General features: G+C 36.7%; 1 protein-coding gene across 1 annotated transcript in view; it reads left to right on the top strand.

The window, feature by feature from the left end:
* Positions 1–2,086: 2,086 nt before the first annotated feature.
* The window catches only part of CFAP47 (cilia and flagella associated protein 47), a 504,236-nt gene continuing 487,089 nt past the window's right edge, over positions 2,087–19,233 (top strand). The window contains exons 1-5 of the mRNA XM_068963234.1: positions 2,087–2,278; positions 6,454–6,605; positions 10,214–10,329; positions 16,536–16,674; positions 18,868–19,096. Coding sequence (XP_068819335.1) covers positions 2,087–2,278; positions 6,454–6,605; positions 10,214–10,329; positions 16,536–16,674; positions 18,868–19,096 — 828 coding nt within the window. The remainder of the gene's footprint in view (positions 2,279–6,453; positions 6,606–10,213; positions 10,330–16,535; positions 16,675–18,867; positions 19,097–19,233) is intronic.

Raw genomic sequence — 19,233 nt, 5'->3', positions numbered from 1 at the left:
CTTTTATTTTTATATAAAAGTCCTGCCAACCATGCTGCCTTGGAAATCTGGTAAAGATGAACACACACATTTCATCCATGATATACAATGAAAATTATTCTCCACGCAGCCTCCATATTAGAAAATTATACACACACACACACACACACAGAAAAGGTACTGTTTATATTTTTTTATCACTGTTATATAAAAATCTCTTGTTATGTTATTTGTCCAGCCTTAAAGTAACTGTATAATCATGAATAGTTTAAAATTTTGACTAAAAACAGCCTACAATTCACCCAACTATGCCTTCATATGTCCATTATTTGATAATAGAATTTGGAGAAGAAACTTTGGAGTTAAACACATGATGGAAGTGTTTAGAGTACTTTATCTAAAGTTTACATTTAGGGTAGGTTAAAAAAAAGGTAAAAAATCGAGAAGGCTTAATTATAGTTACTAAGGGCAACAGATTGAGCTCTATGCTTGGGGAAGTTGGAGAGAGCTATGTGACATTGTTGATGAGAGTTTGAACAGAACAGGGAAACTGTTCTGCATTTGATTTACATCACTGTATCTTTAGGATCTATACAGAAGTCTAGACGAGACAGTCTGCTTGAGAATGGGCAGTAGGCAATTTTGAGACCTCTTTGGAATTTCCAGTTTTGGCATAAGTTGATGAGAGGGCTTTGTATGGACTGTGGTCTTGATTCAGTCAAGTTCCTTGGGCCACTGTTGTCCTCTCTGTGCTGTAAAGGTGTCCTGCATAGGGGCTACAAGATACACACTGGATTTGTACTGTGATATCATAGTAGTGGTTAGCACAAAAATCCAGGTGTGACTCACATCTCCCACTTGTAACGTCATAATATAGAAAAATCTGAAAAATTATGCAGGTGCTTTTATTCAGTTCATAAGAATCTGTAAATCACAATGTCCACAACCTCTACTTCCACTATTTTCAACTACTGACAATTCCAAGAAATTTTAAAAATTGTCTTTATAGTTTATAGTGAAGTAATAACTTACTGATCATCTTAGAACTGTGAGAATCTTGTAAAACAATTGTGGGAAAGTTTTCTACAAAGATATTTAGGTCTTGAAGGATGAGTAACTGTTTGACCAGGAGATGGAAAGGCTAGTCCATTCAGAGTGAAGGTTATGTGCCATGGCAGTGAGGAAATGAAAGCACCTAATTATAAATAAATTTTTATGTGAGTGGGAAATTCTATATGGTTTTTAAAACAAGAGGTGGCGGGGGCAGCCATTTCTGCACTGCTTGGCTGCAAATTAATAAAGGTCTGTGGAAGAAACTGTTGTGAAGTTATCAGAGGCAATTAAGGCAGGGAAATAGCATTCACCTAATGTTTTGAAACCAAGGACTACCACAGCAGATGAAAGATGAGGAGAGATTATGGATTGGGCAGTGTGAATTTAGACCTGTTGGAAAGGTGCTCATCATGGAGATGTTTGATCTGAATCTTCTGAGCAGCACCTTCTTTCACAAATGAAGAAACTTACACCTAGACGACTTAAAATTTTTATAGCCTCTCTTCAGTGTGTGGTCCTTGAACCTGCACCATTGGAATCACCTGGGACTGTGTTAGGCCCTGCCCCAGATCTACTGAAAACAGATTATGAACTTTAACAAAAACCCAGAGGATTGCTAGTAGATTTTTAGAGACACTAGCCTAAAGGCAACTGAGCCGGAGTCAGGGGGATCTGGCTGTGTTTCCATTGCATTCCTCCGTTACTGTTACATCTTGTTTCTTACTTGGGTACATACTTTCACTGCTCTTTAAGCTTAATCTTAAGAGAGGTCTAGGAAAATGCCCACCCCGCCAGTGGCCTCTTAAAATCCTGCCAGGCTGGGATTTGGGTAACCAAGGCACGTTTTACAGTTACAGTGATGACACCTGGGATACTGGGTACTTTCACCAGAAGCTTGCAGCCTCTGTGAGGTTGCCAATTCGGCAGCTTGGGTGGCGCCAAAACCCGCTGGGCTGGAGGAGATCGCGTGGCGTCGGGCGGTTGCCTAGCGACGGCGTCCACGCTAGTCCGTGTTCAAGTCCGCGACGGTTTGCCGGCTACATAGAGCACGGTCATGGAGACCGAGAGGAGCTCCCTCTTGGCCCGGGACTTGGAGACCGCAAAGGACATGCAGCTGCGGGTGACCCCGTCGGAAATGAAATTTCTGGACGCGCTGGCAGGGAGGGTTTACCGCCTCCCACTTACCGTACACAATCTCGGCCGAAGCAACCAGAAAATCCGTTTTCAGGAGCCTGTCAAGCCACAGGTAACACACCCAGGGGTGTTCAGAGCAGGGCCTCAGGAGGACCTGGGGAGGGTGCGGGCAGAATTGAGCTTCCTGTGAAGCGGTGATTTGCTGGGCTGGCCTTTTTGTTTGTTTCTTTTTCTTTTTTTTCCCCCTTTTTGCTTGGGGCTGGGAGTCAGGGGAGAAAAGTCGATCTTGAATCTCGCCGTTCATTTGGAGTTTGGGGAAAAAAGGGAAGAGGATTTTATGTGTCTTTCCTCTTTAACAGCCAAGAATCTATGCTTCATGATGTTGTAGAATTATGACAACTTATTCTCTATTAACTCCCCTTTGGGTCATAAAGTGTCTGATTACTCCAGCTACTGTAGGATAGCGGGAAGGTTTATTAATTCATACTGTAACAAACATTTGTTTAGCACCTGCTACAAAATAGAAAGTAGGTGTGAGGCATGTAAAGTGGAGACAGTTCTGCCCTCAAAAAACTTAGAAATTAATGAGGGAGGGGACTTCCCTGGTGGTCCAGTAGTTAAGACTCCATGCTTCTACTACAGGGGTCACAAGTCTGATCCCTGGTGAGATGGCAGCAACCAAAAACAAAACAAAACAAAACTAATGAGGGAGTTAGTACAAGTTGAATAATCAGCAAAATTAATATTCTAAGAGGCTATCCCTATCTTTTCACCTTTCTTTTGATTTAAAAGTTGACAGAACTTCATCTCTGTCACTGTTATTTTAGACTATCTGTGTGGATAAATGGATATTAATTTATTGTGATCACATGTTCTCAGGGAGACTTGATATAGGACAGGTGAAAATAATTTTTGATATGTAAGTGATGCATAACTGCATTTTCTCCTGAAATAGTCCTAATAATGGTACTGAATGCAGCTGGACTTCTATATGCAGATATGGAAAGGTTCACTTAAAATTACATATGTTTCTAACTATTGTGGGTTGCTGTTAGAAAATGAATACACAGTCCTGTCTTCAGTGTTTTTTTGACTCGTGTGGCCTATGGTTCAGTCAGGCCAGTCGTTTGCTCTACTTTTTACACTTAAAAAACTGATGTACTATTTACCTACCCTAAAGTGCACAGAAACTGAAAGTAAAGCTTGATGAATTTTTATATGTATTTATTTCCATGTAGCTACCACTTAGATCAAATCATAGAATATTTCCAACACTACAGAAGTTTCTCTGTAGTACCTGGAGTAATCACCCTATGGAGGTAGATGACCACTATACTGACTTGTAATGAACCAGATTAATAGTCAGTTCTTGAGTTTCATATAAATGGTATCATTCTTTATGGATTTTTTTATTTACATGTTTTGACAGTAGTAATGTGTTTATTTTGTAATAAAATCATACAGAGCCTAACGCTGTAAATCAGGAAGTACCTGATTGCTACAAACACTGTAAGATTAGAGAAAGCATTTATTATTCCACTAATTCACTACATATTTATTAAACAGTTGAATGTTCATCTGAATATATTTTCTTTTAAAAGTCAAGTTGGCAGTAAATCCCAGATGTGGGCAAACACTATTTTATGGATGTCTAGGATACACTTGTATGAGCGGTTTTTGTGCAGTCAGAAGAAAAATAATATATTTCATTTTAGTGTGATTTTTATTTAGAACACAGGTCTTGACATTAGCAAGAGAATGGCCAGACAGGTTTACTAGTTAGAGGCCAAAGCCATGATCTCGATATCAGTGTGAACTTATATTTGTTGCTAGATCATGATGTGTATTCCTGGTCCTTCCTAGGTGTAAAGGGAATTAAGGAAGGGATAGATTAGTAAAAAATATATTCGCTGTCTTGGAGGAAACAAAAAACAGGGTGCTATGTAAAGAGCATTGCTGTCATCACTATTGTAGTTACTTAGGAAACAATTCGCTTAACACACATCAGTGCTTGTTTTCCACGGTCCCGCATTACCTATTGTTTGCCATATGCGGTGGTGTATGCCACCTACTGTGGGTTGCTGTTAGAAAACTAAGACCCAGTCCTAATCTTCAGTGTTCTGCTGACTCGTGTGGCCTCTGGTTCTGTCAGGCCAGTCTTTCTTGTCATTGTCCTCTCACCCATGTTGGCTCAGACTTCCTTTTCTTTTGGCCCGTGTTTTTATTCTTCCCTCGTGTAAGAATCACCACCTTCCAAATCCTGTCCATCTCCGAGCGTCAAAAGTGAGTTTTCATTTTTCTCAAACAAATCTTCTCTTATCTCCAAAATCTTTCTCCCCGCTGCTGCTGCTGCTAAGTTGCTTCAGTCATGTCTTACTGCTGTGTGACCCCATAGACGGCAGCCCACCAGGCTCTTCCATCCCTGGGATTCTCCAAGCAAGAATACTGGAGTGGGTTGCCATTTCCTTCTCCAATGCATGCATGCATGCTAAGTCGCTTCAGTCGTGTCTCTTTCTCCCCTACTGGATACTAATTGCATATACAGACATTCATTAGAGTTTGGACTTGTGTCTGGTAAGTGTTACTTTCACCTCATTGGTCACATCATAAGTGCCTAAGAGTAGGGTTGGTGCCTTTGACACCTTTGCAGACCACCCAGAGTGTTCAGAAACTTGTAGTTTGGGTATATGCTACTGAACCACTCCTTGTCCTTTTTTAAAGGAAGATGATCAAACCTGCTATGTGGACTTTCAGCACCTAAGACCTATATTTATCCCTTTTTTTTCTTTTTTTTTTAGTAATTGATGAGGGTTGAAATTTGGGCTGTGGTAGTTATGAGGTCTCAGAGTCATTGTTTGCTGGAAGGATGACACTTGCAGACCAATTGTATCAACACATCTTTCCAGTACTCTATTACCCTCATTGCTGGAAAGCACTGCTTGTACTCAGTCTGGCATTAAAAGCCCTGAATAGTTAATTTCAACTTGACCTCCATTGTTACTCATTGAAGCTCTTTGCCCAGCTAGGCTAGCTTATTAGCTGCCTGCTGAAAGATTATTTTGCTTATTCTTTTCTCTGCATGTGCCTGAGATATTCCTGCCTCCATAGGGAGCATCTTTCTTGCTTCTTCTCTACCCTAAACATCCATCCTCTAAACCTGCATTGAATGTACTCATTCCTAGCCCACAGTTATCATGTTTTCTCTTGGATTTTCATGATATTTAGGTCTGCATCACTCATATGACACCTGATTAGTCCCTGGCTTAAACATTATGTACTTTTCAAGGGATATATAATACAAGAGATTATATATTCAGGAGTTTCTAGTTGTGGGGAAAGAGCTTAAGTTTTAGAGTCAGATAGATGTATGTTTTAAGTCCTCACTGACACTCTTGAACCTACAGGCCCTAGTTTCTCATCTCTACACTGGGAGCCTTCATATCAGCCTTACAGGGCTGTAGAAGTATATTAAGTGAGCTAATAGTTGTCAAATGCTTTACCTACCAGAAGTACTTAATACATAGAAGTTCTTCTCTTTCCCTCTTCAGTTCTTCCTGGAGTCTAGCAAATGTTTTTCAAGAATAAAAGTTCTTTTTCCTCGGTCTATTGCTTTTTATATTTCCTCCACGTTCTGAAGTCCAAGTCCTCATGCAGAAAGTATATAAAATGCTATATGTATTTATGAATGTATGTGTGCTTATACATGTATGTTATATATGTATTTGGATTGAATAATATTTTTATTAGATTAGTATTCCCTTTTCCTGTATTTTAGTACCTCATACTTCTAAAGGTGTATGTTGAGTGACTCAGACGGTAAAGAATCTGCCTGCAATGTGGGAGAACTGGGTTCGATCCCTGGGTTGCAAAGATACCCTGGAGGAAGGCATGGCAAACCACTCCAGTATTCTTGCCTGGAGAATCCCCATGAACAGAGGAGCCTGGCAGGCTACAGTGCATGGGGTCTCAAAGAGTCGGACATGACTGAGTGACTCAGCACAACTTTCTTCCCTCTTTTTTTTTTTTTTCTTTCTGTTTTTTTAGTACCTCATACTTCTAAAGGAGCCCTTGAGCATTTACATATTTCTCGACTGACTGCATTTTCAGTTTCAGTTCATTTACCATTAAAAGTATATCTGAAGCATATAGAATCATTAGGGCAGGAATATTGCCTGTATCTTAATATATCTCTTGAAATAATGTACACTCCTTACTACAGTTGCTCATATTATTTTCTTATTATGAGTTAAGATGTGTAATTATTATTATTTTTTTCTTCCACTGAAGTTCAAACTGATTTTGACCAATCTGGATAAATCACTTGCTTCTGGCCTTCAGACAACAGCTATGGTGGAATATCATCCTGATAAGAATGAAGACATGTGTGACCAACTTCTTATTTCAATAGGAAATAAAACAATAGAGATCCCTCTAATTGGGTATGTATTCATAATTGAGGCTAACATTTTGAGTATCTTTCAGATGAAAATAAGAGTCATAGTAATATTTTCTATTTTCTCTAATAGGGCTTTTTGTATCTATAGTATCTTTAAAAAAAAAAAAGATAAACTGAACTTCAAGAACAATTTCTTTTAGCAAATTGTAGTGTTCAAAACAAATGAGAGACTAGTTTTCTGTTTTTTATTAAAATAACTTAGAAACATTCAACAATTGCTTGTATTGTTTTATTTCCCTTGAATTCACATCCTATTTTATTTCTGTCATATTTTCTGTACCTTTTGATGGCAAGATTTATTTTTAAAATGCTATTTTTACTCTCTCCACAATCATACTTTTCATTCTCACTCCAATAAAATCCATCCGACTATCTTCCCCAGCTTTCCAGTGAAGTAGCTCTTGCATATTGCCAGTCTGTTGGTGCCTCCTTTGTCTTTTACTTGATTTCTCAGCAGCATCGACACAGTTAATCATTACTGCTTCTGTGGGCCACTTTATTCTCTTGACTTACTTGCTACTATACTTCTTAATTGATTATTCCTTCTAATTCTATTTTACTTTTTCTAAAAAATTGAAATGCAACTGACATAGTAATATACCATTGTATAAGTTGACAGTGTACATGTTGATATGATACATTTGTACATTGTAACATATTACCATCATAGGGTTCGCTGACATTTGTATCACATTTACTTGGTCATCATTTCTTTCCTGTGGTGGCAACAATTAAGATCTTGTCTGTTAGCAACGTTGAAGTTTATAATGTATTATTGTTGCCTGTGATCACTATGTTTTATGTTAGCTCTCTGGAACATATTTATCTACTAGTTCCCAAATTGTACTCTTAAACAAAATCTCCCTAATTCTCCTACTTTCCAGTCTCTGGTAACCAACATTCTACTTTCTATTCTTATGTTGTATGTATTCCTAAATGGATTATTGTTACCCCATAGTCACATTTTAATTTTAAATTATTGCTGTATTTGCTTCACAGAATTTTAAATAATGCAGACGTTTGGCCAGTCTAGGTTCAATGCAGGATACAGGATGCTTGGGGCTGGTGTGCTGGGATGACCCAGAGGGATGGCATGGGGAGGGAGGTGGGAGGGGGGTTCAGGATTGAGAACACGTGTATACCCGTGGTGGATTCATGTTGATGTATGGCAAAACCAATACAATACTGTAAAGTAAAAAAAAATAATAATAATAAAATAAAATCTGAAAAAAAAAGAAAGTCAAAATCGTGCTCTTCTGAGATTGGCTAAAGAATATGGATTACTATAATGAATATAATATAGAATTAAATAACTGATTTGGAGATTAACTTTAATACAAATAATTTATTTGACCAAGACATTGTGCTTTTCATTTTACACTGAAAAAAAGTTCTGTTTATTATAAAATTACCTGTTAAAGCTATTGTAGAATTTTTTGGTATTTTTAATATATATATATGCACAATCCTTTTTACAGCAAAATATGATTCTATAAGTATTTTTTTGTTTCTATTTGTCCACCACTAGCATAATCAATATTGAAATATTAATATTAGTATTAGATATAAGCCTTTTAATAGTTTTCCTTGTGTTTTTTTTTTTTTCATGAACTAAATTTAGATGTGCAATTATTTGGGTTCTCCATGTTGAGAAATTCTGCTTTAGCACAGCATCCCATTTTGCATAGGAATCAAACAGTTGACACATTTTAGGCAAGGAATAAGCTATTCCTTTGTACCATTGGAAGGTATTTATTTAGCTTTGAGAGCATTTCCAAGTTTGGAGATATCTGGTACTTGGTATTAGTGTATTGGTCATTCATTCCCTTCTCCAGAATTTCCTTCAGTTGTGACCCTTAGATAGGATTCAACTGGTAACTCATTTTGTAGAGAGCATTTGGAGTTAAGAGGCACTTCTCCTGATAGGTGGCTTGATTCTTTTCGTCCTCAGAGGTCAAATGTCTTGACATGTTGTGGTACATATGGGCCAGAGAATTTTTTTTATACAAGAGGAAGACAAACCAGTAGGAAAGCCAGAGAAACTATTAAATATTACCATATCACCACACCCTTACTCCTTAAACCATATATATGTGTATGCATGTATGTACATTTATATGTATGTGTGAAAGATTTTCAAGAAATTATTAAGATTCTTTTCCACACCTAGCTAGAGAAAAAGCTTGAAAAAGTGTTCAGCTTTTCATTTTATATTGTTTGCATTATTATTCTTCTTTTAGATCTTATAAACTCTTTATGAACACAATTATATATATACATATAAGTATATTGTAAAGAGATGTACAAGGTCATTGATCTTTTTCTGTCACAAAATTACAATCTCTTTATGAGAAGAACATGGGTGTTTCTTAGAATATGCAGCATAAACAGGACAGTCCTAGCTGATCTCTGGAATGTCTGTACCTATCCAATAATACAAAAACACGTATAAACACAGATCCCAGAAAGAAGGCCCAGACCATCAATGAGTAAGACAGTATTTGTGAATGTTTTCTTCATGTATTTTTATTTGTGAATTTTGGTATGTCTGTATGCATATATGATTGTATGCATGCATGTATATATTTATATTTTGGAGGTTGTATCCTAAGTGGAGTGAATTAATTCATGTGTCTGGCATATAACCTAAAGATTCAGTAAAGATCTGTCATTTCTACATCTATTATTGATGTTGTTATCATCATTGTTAGGTTTCTAAGGTAATGTACATGAAATCTAACAAAATGGATTCAACGTTAAGTTCCTCAGTGTTATATCTAGATAATTCCTTGGATAAATAATTTAGGCTTTTTAAGTCTCTTGTTTTGCATCTGTAACATAGGAGCCATAGTATTTACCTATCTTTCAGAAAAATTGTTAATATCAAACAGGATAATATTCTTAATGATGCCTTATAAACTAAATTAGTATCCAGATTAAAAACATATATGTCCGTATATATCCTTATGAAACATGTATATAGGATTAGAATGGATTTTTTAAATGCTAATGAAAACATGTGCTACAGATATACACACGGAAAATCAATTGTATCCTTTTGTTCTTAGACCTTTTCTTAGTCTCCAAGTGATATTTTATAGTATCCCACCTTCTTTTATTTCATCAGATATGGCATATATCCAAACGACTTACTTTGTTAAGATAACTGGTACCCTTTTGAAGCAGGGGGCAAAAGAACGTATGGTGTATGTATGCCCCCTCCCGTTCTGAGGTGGGTGGGCAAAATAATGTATGGTTTAGGTGGAGATTTCAAGACAGAGTTCCAAGTATGTTTTGAGCTGCAAAAAAAAAAAAAAAATAGCGATACATGGGTAACCTTTCAACGTGAGTACTTGGCAGGGTATGCCATGTATTTATGCACAAAATCTGATTTTTAAATTTAAAATGTCTCTCATTATCTTTTTTTGTGTCTTCATTTCACAATTTTGTTTACTGACAAGTGTCCCACCAGCAGACCTGTAAGGAAACTGAAATCTCTTTTAAGGAGTTAAGATAAAATTCCCTGTGGATTTAACCATGAGGTTATAGTTGTTAAAATTCATCATATGGTCCTCTTTTCTCCTCTTCTAGGTTGATTCCATCATGTCAATTGGCAATTGAGCCAGAAGTTAATTTTGGGACATTGGTTGCCAGTAGTAAAGTGTATTGTAAAGAGATTAGTATCATTAACCATGGCAGTGTGCCAGGTAAGTGCTTTCTATTCTATAAATTAACTTACACATTTGGAAGAAAATTGGTAATGTTTGAAATATACTGTTGTTGTCTCACTCAGTAATGTCCGACTCTTTGTAACCCCAGGGACTGCAGCACGCCAGGCTTCCCTGTCCACTATCTCCTGGAGCTTGCTCAACTCATGTCCATTGAGTTGGTGATGCCATCCAACCATCTCATGCTCTGTCGTCCCCTTCTCCCTGTGCCTTCAATCTTTCTTGTGCAATTAATGTATTCTCTGATTTACCCTGCCCCTCAAAAATTAGGTCTGTCATTTGGAAAAGCTCAAAACTGAAGGTCCTTAAGTAGGATTACTATTTTAGAAACTGATAGGTAATATCAGGAAAAATGAATCTACATCCTTACGATTCTTATTAATATAACTTGACTCAGATGACTGATGACCTCCTTGAGGACAGACATAGAATGGTGTCATAGAAGTGACACAGTCCTTAGAGCTTTCCAGAAATAGAATCAGGGCCCAGTGCCTTCCAAGCTGTGTGATCTGGAATGAGTATCTTTAAGAACATTGAACTTCAGATTCCTCATTTATAAACTGACTAATAAAATATACTGTGGTTAATTATGTGTGTACCGAAGGCTGTAATATGGTACTTGACTTATCACAAGTACTCAGGAAAGATTTGTTTTTTTCCTATCATATTCAACTTTGAATTCACATACTGATCCCTAGCAGGCTCTTACTAACATTTTATTGAAAGAAAAAGTGCTTCTCTCTTCTCCATGAGGTTATTTCTAGAGATTCTTACTGTTTGCATAACACTAACAGTTTGCATAAAGGCATAGGGGTGTGTGTGTGTGTGTGCACGTGCACACATGTGCTTGTGTCTGCGTGTGCACACATGTGCTTGTGTCTGCATGACCACACACTCGTCATTGATATATAGTAGGCATACAACCACTTATCCTTTCATTCTCTTGATTCATTCTCTCAGCATCTGGGATAACACTAACATTTTTCTCAAGCTGAGATGAGGACAAGCTCTAGACAGGCAGGACATTTCTCTCTTGAGATTGCTTGTTGCGTACATGAAACAGGTCTTATATCTAAACCTGTCTTATACTAAGTGAGGGCATTCTCTGGGGCTGCTTGAATGAACAGTGGAAATTATTAAGACAAAGGAAGTCTGATACTTTATGATTTCTTCCTGGGATATAAACAAATAAAACTGATAATTGTTCCTCACTGAATGTTACTTATTTCACTTTCCATACTTTTTTAAATTATTGAATTTCTGAATTCTGTGAGATTGTGAAATATTAGGCTCATTTGTGCCTGACTCCAGTGTTAAGGATGACTCTCTTATGGTGAGTTACTCTGGTCTAAATAGTCCTTTAGATCTGATTATGGAGCAGTGATATGTAATTGATAGAATTTTATTTGTATTATTTTACTTTCCAAAATTTTTCATAACTGTTGTCCATTACAAATTCTTTAACGCTTTGATCATATCCTCTCTTTATTTTAAATTTATTCTAAGTTGATTCTAAATTCTAGATTTTATTCTAAAATCTTACCAAATTGTACATTTTTATTACATATAAAAACTCTGTATAAGTAAAAAATATATGTTTGAATTTTAATTGACTATTTAATATTACTTAATAAAAGTACACATATGGACCTGAGTCCATACATTTTAGGAAGAATAATTCACATTAAGTTTTACTATGTGTGCATGGTATTGTCGTTAATACTATTCTGGGTAAATTATAATTGAGTATTATGAAGTATTAATTGCCATTACCTTACAAACTGAAACAAATTGTTATCAGTGAAACACATTTTCTTTCTGCTGCCTTTGTCCCTCATTTTTGGAGATGAATATTTTTTTCTACCCTTACCAAAATTGATAGTATGTTTTATATTCACAGTAGCAAGTGCCCATAAAGTGTCATAAAGTCCTCATTACCCATAAGCACAGTATATAAATATTCATGAGAATTATGTATTTTCATGAAGAAAAATACTTAAGCAGAAAATAGATTCAGCAACCAAAGATGATTTTAATAAAATTTTCCAAAAGGATTTTATGTGACAAATATTTTATAGTTTTAGAGTCAAAGAATAAGTGTTTACAAATACTCAGTGAAAGTGTTAGTTGCTCAGTCGTGTCCTGCTCTTTGCGACCCCTTTGACTGTAGCCAGCCAAGCTCCTCTGTCCATGGAATTCTTCAGCTAAGAATACTGAAGTGGGTTGTCATTCCCTTCTCCAGAGGATCTTCCTGTCCCAGGGATTGAACCTGGGAGTCCTGCATTGCAGGCAGATTCTTTACCATTCAAACCACCGATGAAACCCTTATATATACTTAAGAGAACATCAAAAAGCCACACTCGGCAAGTTCATGATTTATATAGCTGTGTTTTCTCTCTGTGGTACTCTCACTGAGATAGATACTAGAGTTTATCTATGTAACAACTTCATGATGTCTTATATTAATAATCTATTGCTGCTGCTGCTGCTAAGTTGCTTCAGTCGTGTCCGACTCTGTGCAACCCCATAGACGGCAGCCCACCAGGCTCCCCCGTCCCTGGGATTCTCCAGGCAAGAACACTGGAGTGGGTTGCCATTTCCTTCTCCAGTGCATGAAAGTGAAAAGTGAAAGGGAAGTTGCTCAGTTGTGTCCGACTCTTAATGACCCCATGGACTACAGCCTACCAGGCTTCTCCGTCCATGGGACTTTCCAGGCAGGAGTACTGGAGTGGGGTGCCATTGCTTTCTCTTTAATAATCTATTATGGAGTAACTATCCATGAATTTAGCTACATGTTGTCAAATACATTTTGTTGTATTGCCCCTTGTAAGAATGTTTGCATAACTTACCAAGTAGTGCTTATCTTTTCACTTTGAAAAAAACATGGTTTAGTCTTTAAGATGTTTCTAATATTAGTGTTTTGTGCTCTGGTAAACTCCATTTCCTCGTTTATGTTTTTATTGTTTCTTAGTTTTTAATCATTGAAGATTGAAAAAAAATCTTAGCATTTTTTGAATTGAAAACATTTCCCTCTTCCTCTCTTGAATCTTTGGGTACTTTTTCTACTACCATGTTATTATGTGGAATAGTCTTAAAAGTCCATAGAGTGATCTTTACACCGTTCCTGGATTTCAGCGGCTACCTTAGGACTCCTTTAGGTTTATTTTACCCCGAATATATGACCTTTCTCTTGCTCTTAATGCCCACTGCCTCTTCCCCTGATCATCAGCATCCTCTCTCTACATCACTGTCTAGAAAAGCCTAGCATCATCTCTAAAACAGGAAATTTGCCAAATTGGATCAGACCCAGAAGTGGTCCTAAGAATCCTCTCTTACCCAGAGAAGCACGCACTACTTATTCTCAGTGTATTTTTTGTCTGTTTTCTTGGAAATCAATGCCATGAAATCTCAACATACTTTTCATGTGTGACACAGCATTGGGCATATACTAGGCATTCAGTGAGCATTCATTTAATTGATTTGACCCTGAGTGAGGTTTTCCAGAGTCCAAATCTTGGTTACAGTATTAACTGGCTGGGAGGCCCTGGTCAAATAATTTATACTTCCTGAATATTCATTACCTCACTTATACATTAGGGATAAACATAATACCTTCCTTGTATAATTGTGATGATGATTAATAAAATGCTTAACACACTCTCCGACGTATATTAAATGTTCAATAAATACAGTTGATGTTAGAATTATTCTTTTTCTCTATCTTCTTTAGTTCTCTTGTGGACCGCTGTTCCTTTTCTCAGTACATTAGAAGTGAGTGTTCCTTAGCATTTGTCATGAACCTTCACGTTTTCTCAGCCACTCTGCTCTCCCTGGGCAATTGCTTCCATTCCTGTTACTTAACTGGCATCTATACAAGACTTTGCATTTATTTCAGGTTTTTCAGACTTAACACGTCTAAAACTAAACTACTCAACTTCTCCCCCAAAGTTCTCCTTTTCTATTTTTCATTGAATGTCACCACCATGTAGATGGCCAAGTCAAACATTTGGCAAAATCCTTGACACCTTCCTCCTTTCCACCCTCTACCCCCTTACTGAGTCAATTATTAAATCATGTCTTTCCACATCCTTATGTCAGTAATCTTATTTTTCTTTGTCCCATTGTCACTTTTTTTTTCTTACAACAAGTCATCATCTTTTTTTGCCTTATAGTTATATCAACCTAAATTACCTCTCTGGAGTCTCTTCTTATCTGGTTGTAGTTCATTCTCCACACATTGACCAATTTCATATCTTTAAAAAAATGAAAATTTGATGACAAAAATTCTATCGGTAACATCTTTCCTTCAATGACACCCTTCTCCTAGGATGATGTCCTTGCTCTTGCTGTTAACATTAAAAAATAAAACAGTCAAATATTTCATTATTACTGATGGCATTAAAGTTACATAAGACACAGTAATGTTTGTGTACTCACTATTTTAATATATTTAAAATATTCAACACTGTTCTTTTGTTAGGGGCTGTTCCTGGATAAGCTTTTGGACCATTGACTTTAGACTCAGCCTTAACTGAACTCATATAGTTTTATTTTCTTGGAGAACTGAGTCAATGATACTAGTTTATTTGTAGTGGATTTAATTTTACAGATTTTTGCTTTATATTATGACAGAAAAAATAAATATTTATGTCCTTACCATGTCTCTAAAAATGATTGGATTAACACATTTTGTTACTGTGAGTTTGTTTACCTTTTTTCATCAGGTCATTTCTGGACTAAAAGTTTTATTATCTTTTTACATTTTCAGTACTTTTATTATGCTAATATTTTCATTCTCCTAAGTTAAATGAATAATTTTGGAAAATGTCATCAAATGTGATTTAAAACTGGTAAGTTAGGAATCTTCAAAGTTGTTTATGTGGGCAGCATGCTTATTTGTGTTAATATTGTATAGTGATATCAAAGACACTCATGACTGGCTGCTTCCCATCTGTTGGACATTTTGACCACTGCTTGGTGCTAGGCACTGTGTGGGGTGCCAGGACTACAGAGATGAAAAGGAGATAGTATCTGATATAGACTGCATGCTCTAATATAGGCACCAGACATTACCGTAAACTATGGACCATTTCTGCTTTCAGAATAAAAAATATTTGTGCCCTTCTTCTCATATGCTTTTTTATTCTAGAAATTCATTGCTTTCACCCTTTTCCTCTATGAACTACATTAACTACATAATGACAGAAAAAATAATGAGTAGTAGTGGTGGCTATAAGTATAAGCCCTGTGGTCAGAAACATCCAGGTGAAAATCCCAGCTCTATTAGTTATTAGCTGTAGTAGTCAACTATTGATGTGGAAGGAGCCATACCATAATTCTGTAGCTTAAAAAAGCAATATTCTTGCCTGGAGAACTCCATGGACAGAAGACCCTGGCAGTCTACATGCCATGGGGTTGCAAACAGTTGGACTAATGCTTTTATGCAGATTAACAGGAACTTGACTAAACTGGGTGACTCTGCTTCAGGTTGAGGCAGCCAGGCTGATCTGTTACTCACTGCAGGTCTGTGAGTCAGTTGGGTGGCTCTCTCTGCTCCACATTTGCTCTTTATGGGGCATAGGCCAAAGGGACAGCAGTTTCTCAAAAGAAACACTTTCAGTGGTAGGAAAGCAGGAGAACATTTGGGGTTGGAGGTGACATGTCACTTCTAGCTCCATGCTATTGGCCAAAGTGAATCACATGATCAGGCCCAGTCAAGGGGTAGGAAAACATACTTAATCCATGGGAGTGTGACTGTAAGCATGCAGAGAAGATTGAAGAATTGGAGTTGATCATCTAATCTATCATAATAATTGTGTATTTTTGGACAAGTAACTTGACCTATCTAAGTATCTATTTCCTTATTTATAAAATGGAGGTAATGCTTGAGCCTGTATCATAGATTTCATTTTGAGGACTAAGTAGAATAACATATGCATAGCTCTTAGCATGAGTGTCTGAGCAAAGTAAGCAGACAGTATATTTTAGCTGTTGGTGAGGGTTGAGTCTTAACACTAGGCTCAAATTTATTGGATGACCCTAGAGACTGGACTTACAATCAAAGCTGTGATTCTTGGTCCACAGTAGACCACATACTCTGTAATGTGTGTCTGTCCCCTACTAAGTGAGTGAATGTTAACATTAAAAGGATCCAAATGTAAACCATCTGCTCTCATTCTCCTTAGGTATCTTTAAAATAGAATACCAGGGCCAACTACTGATTGTCATTTTTCCAGCCAGTGGTGTTGTGCAGCCCAAGTCATCAATGGTTATTAAAGTGGATTTCTGTGCAGACCAGCCCATGGTTGTAAATGAATTGGCAAAGTGAGTGTATACTATGGTTCTTAATTCTAGTAGTGCTTGATAGTTTCCTGTTTCTCTTTTCATATATGCCTGTTGTCTCTGAATGTATGTTAGCTTCTTTGTTCTTTGAGTCAGCATTCATTCATTGAGTATCTGCTGTTTGCCAAGTACTAGAGACTGAAAAAAATGTGAAGAACTGGAGAATGGCATATGGGTACACCTAGTAGGAGCTCAGCTTGAATTTTGTGGGCGTGAGGGAATGGATGAAGAAAGAGCTCCACTAAGGAGATAGTAGTTGAACGAAACACCTGTTGTTGAGTAGAAATTGGCCAGCAAAGAGCAGTGGTGTGATTTGGGCTGAGTATGTGTGTGTGTGTGCGTGTGTGCGTGTGTGTGTGTGTGTGTGTGTGTGTGTGTGTGTGTAGGAAAGGTGGATATTGGTGATGGGAGTAGGTTAGAGGAATGATTTCAGGCAGAGCAAGTAGAAGATGACTTCCTAGAGGTTAATAGACAGTGTTACACATCTTGAGATCTGAGGCAAAGAGATGGAGGTGAGGAGTGATGAAACCAGAAAAACAGAATGGTGCAGGGTCCAGTTAAGGACCTTATAGGAAAGCTTTTTTTTTTTTTTTTTTCGCTATACTTCTCAGTTCATTAGCAGGATATACAGTCAGTATAATGAGTCACCACTAGTATTAAAACAATAAAATAGAAAACATCAGAATGCATCTCACATACTAAGTTCAAATGGCATTTTGTAAAATTTGTTTCATGTGTCTGCGTGTCTGTGTGTGTGTGTGTATTTTGCATTGCAATGTAAAATGCATTTCTCACTGAAGGCCACAGTTCAAAAAAAATGTTTGAGAAATAGTTGTGAGCCCTGATACAAACTTAGGTGTTATTGTAAAGGCCGTGGAATCTCAAGAAAGTTTTAGGATGGGGTGCCTTAATTAGTTTTCATTTTAGAAAGCTCACATTAATAGCAGTGTACAAAATCAAGGAGCACAGATGTGGAGTGGATAGTCTGACTAGCAACTATAATAGTAAGGCAGAAGAGAAATAATGAAGGCCTCAGCTAAGGTACACATTGGGAATATGGAGAGAAGTGTGCAGAATGGAGGTATGTTACGGAGGTAGATTTGACTATATTTATAGAAAGACAAAGTAAGAGGAAGTTCAGGTCTGTGGTAGACAATCTTGATTCCAGTTGTAATGTTGGAATTGATTTGCTTTGCAGAATCCTTTGGAGCCTATTAGATTTATTTATATTGAGTCCCATAAAAAAATGTGGTTTAGGTATATTGCTTTGAGAGTTGTCAGTTCATAAGTTGTAGATGGAGCATGAAGTGTTAAAAATAACTTTGAGAAAGAGAGTAGAGTATAAAAGAGTAGGAGAGAAACAGCATTATTCATGGAATTTACAAAATACCCAAGTCTTAGGAGAATAAAAAGGTAGAGTGTAAATAAGTTGAAGGAAAACCATGAAGTATGGTGTCAAGAAAGCTAAGTGAGGGGAGATGTGTAAAGAGATGATATTAACCATGCCCAATGTGACAGAGATAGAGTGTAAGTTAAGGACTTTGGTGATGGTTGTGGTTTGGTCATTGATTTGTGCTAGCTGATGGGGCAAGATTCAGAAGGATTGCATTTATGCCAGAGAGGGATAAATGTAAGGTAAAGGAAGTTTCAACAGTAAATTCAGATTAGTCTGAAAAATGAAGTTTTATGAGGGGAGATATTCATTTCAGCAAATAAGTGGAGTTTTGCCAAGATACTTTGCTTCATAGAGAATTGGGTTATTAGGATAAAGATGAAGTTGGTGAGTGGCCTTGTGGAAATGGGATGATTAGAAAAGAATCTCAGAATTCTAGAACTAGAGGTGGCCATATAAATCTTCCTATCTAACTCTAGTATTTACAGAATAATTGGAGAAATGGAAATATCCATAAAATTTTTTAGGTCAATTCACGCAGTTATTTTCTATCTTTGTTGTTTCCTGGAGACAATAAATTAGGTTGCACATATGCCATTCTACTCTGCAGGTTCAAACAGAAGGAGATGACAGTCTCTGTCACATACATGAAAGGAACTTCTCTTAGGTCTTCGAATTTTAATTATAATGTGATTTTATAAAATTTCTGTTTATATAAACATTTAGGAGAAAGTGTATAGAATTCTAGTTAAAATATATACGTATTATTCATTATCTTGTAGAGTGAGTTTGCAAGATCGTCCAGACGTATTCTTGAATATCAGAGCTCATGTGGTTGAGCAGATTATTGAATTGTTAAACATAAATAATGATAAAAAGTTGGAATGCATAAGTTTTGGTTCTGTTTTCTTTGGAACGTCAAAGATTGAACGTGCACTTCTGTACAATAATAGCCCAGAACCTGTAAACTGGGTAGCCATAATGCAAGATGATTCCATTGGAGAAGAATTGGTAAGTAAATAATGGGACGGAGGAAGATCAGGTATTATGTTTTGAAACAGATTGTTTTGAACTTACTAATAACCAACAAGCTGTTTAATTACTCTAAAAATGTTTTAACTTGAAGATATGATTTCATTTCATGTGTT

This window comes from Capricornis sumatraensis, chromosome X (assembly GCF_032405125.1).
Source record: "Capricornis sumatraensis isolate serow.1 chromosome X, serow.2, whole genome shotgun sequence".
Classification (NCBI taxonomy): Eukaryota; Metazoa; Chordata; class Mammalia; order Artiodactyla; family Bovidae; genus Capricornis; species Capricornis sumatraensis.
The sequence above is the reverse complement of the archived record's forward strand: the minus strand, read 5'-3'. Positions and strand labels throughout refer to the sequence as shown.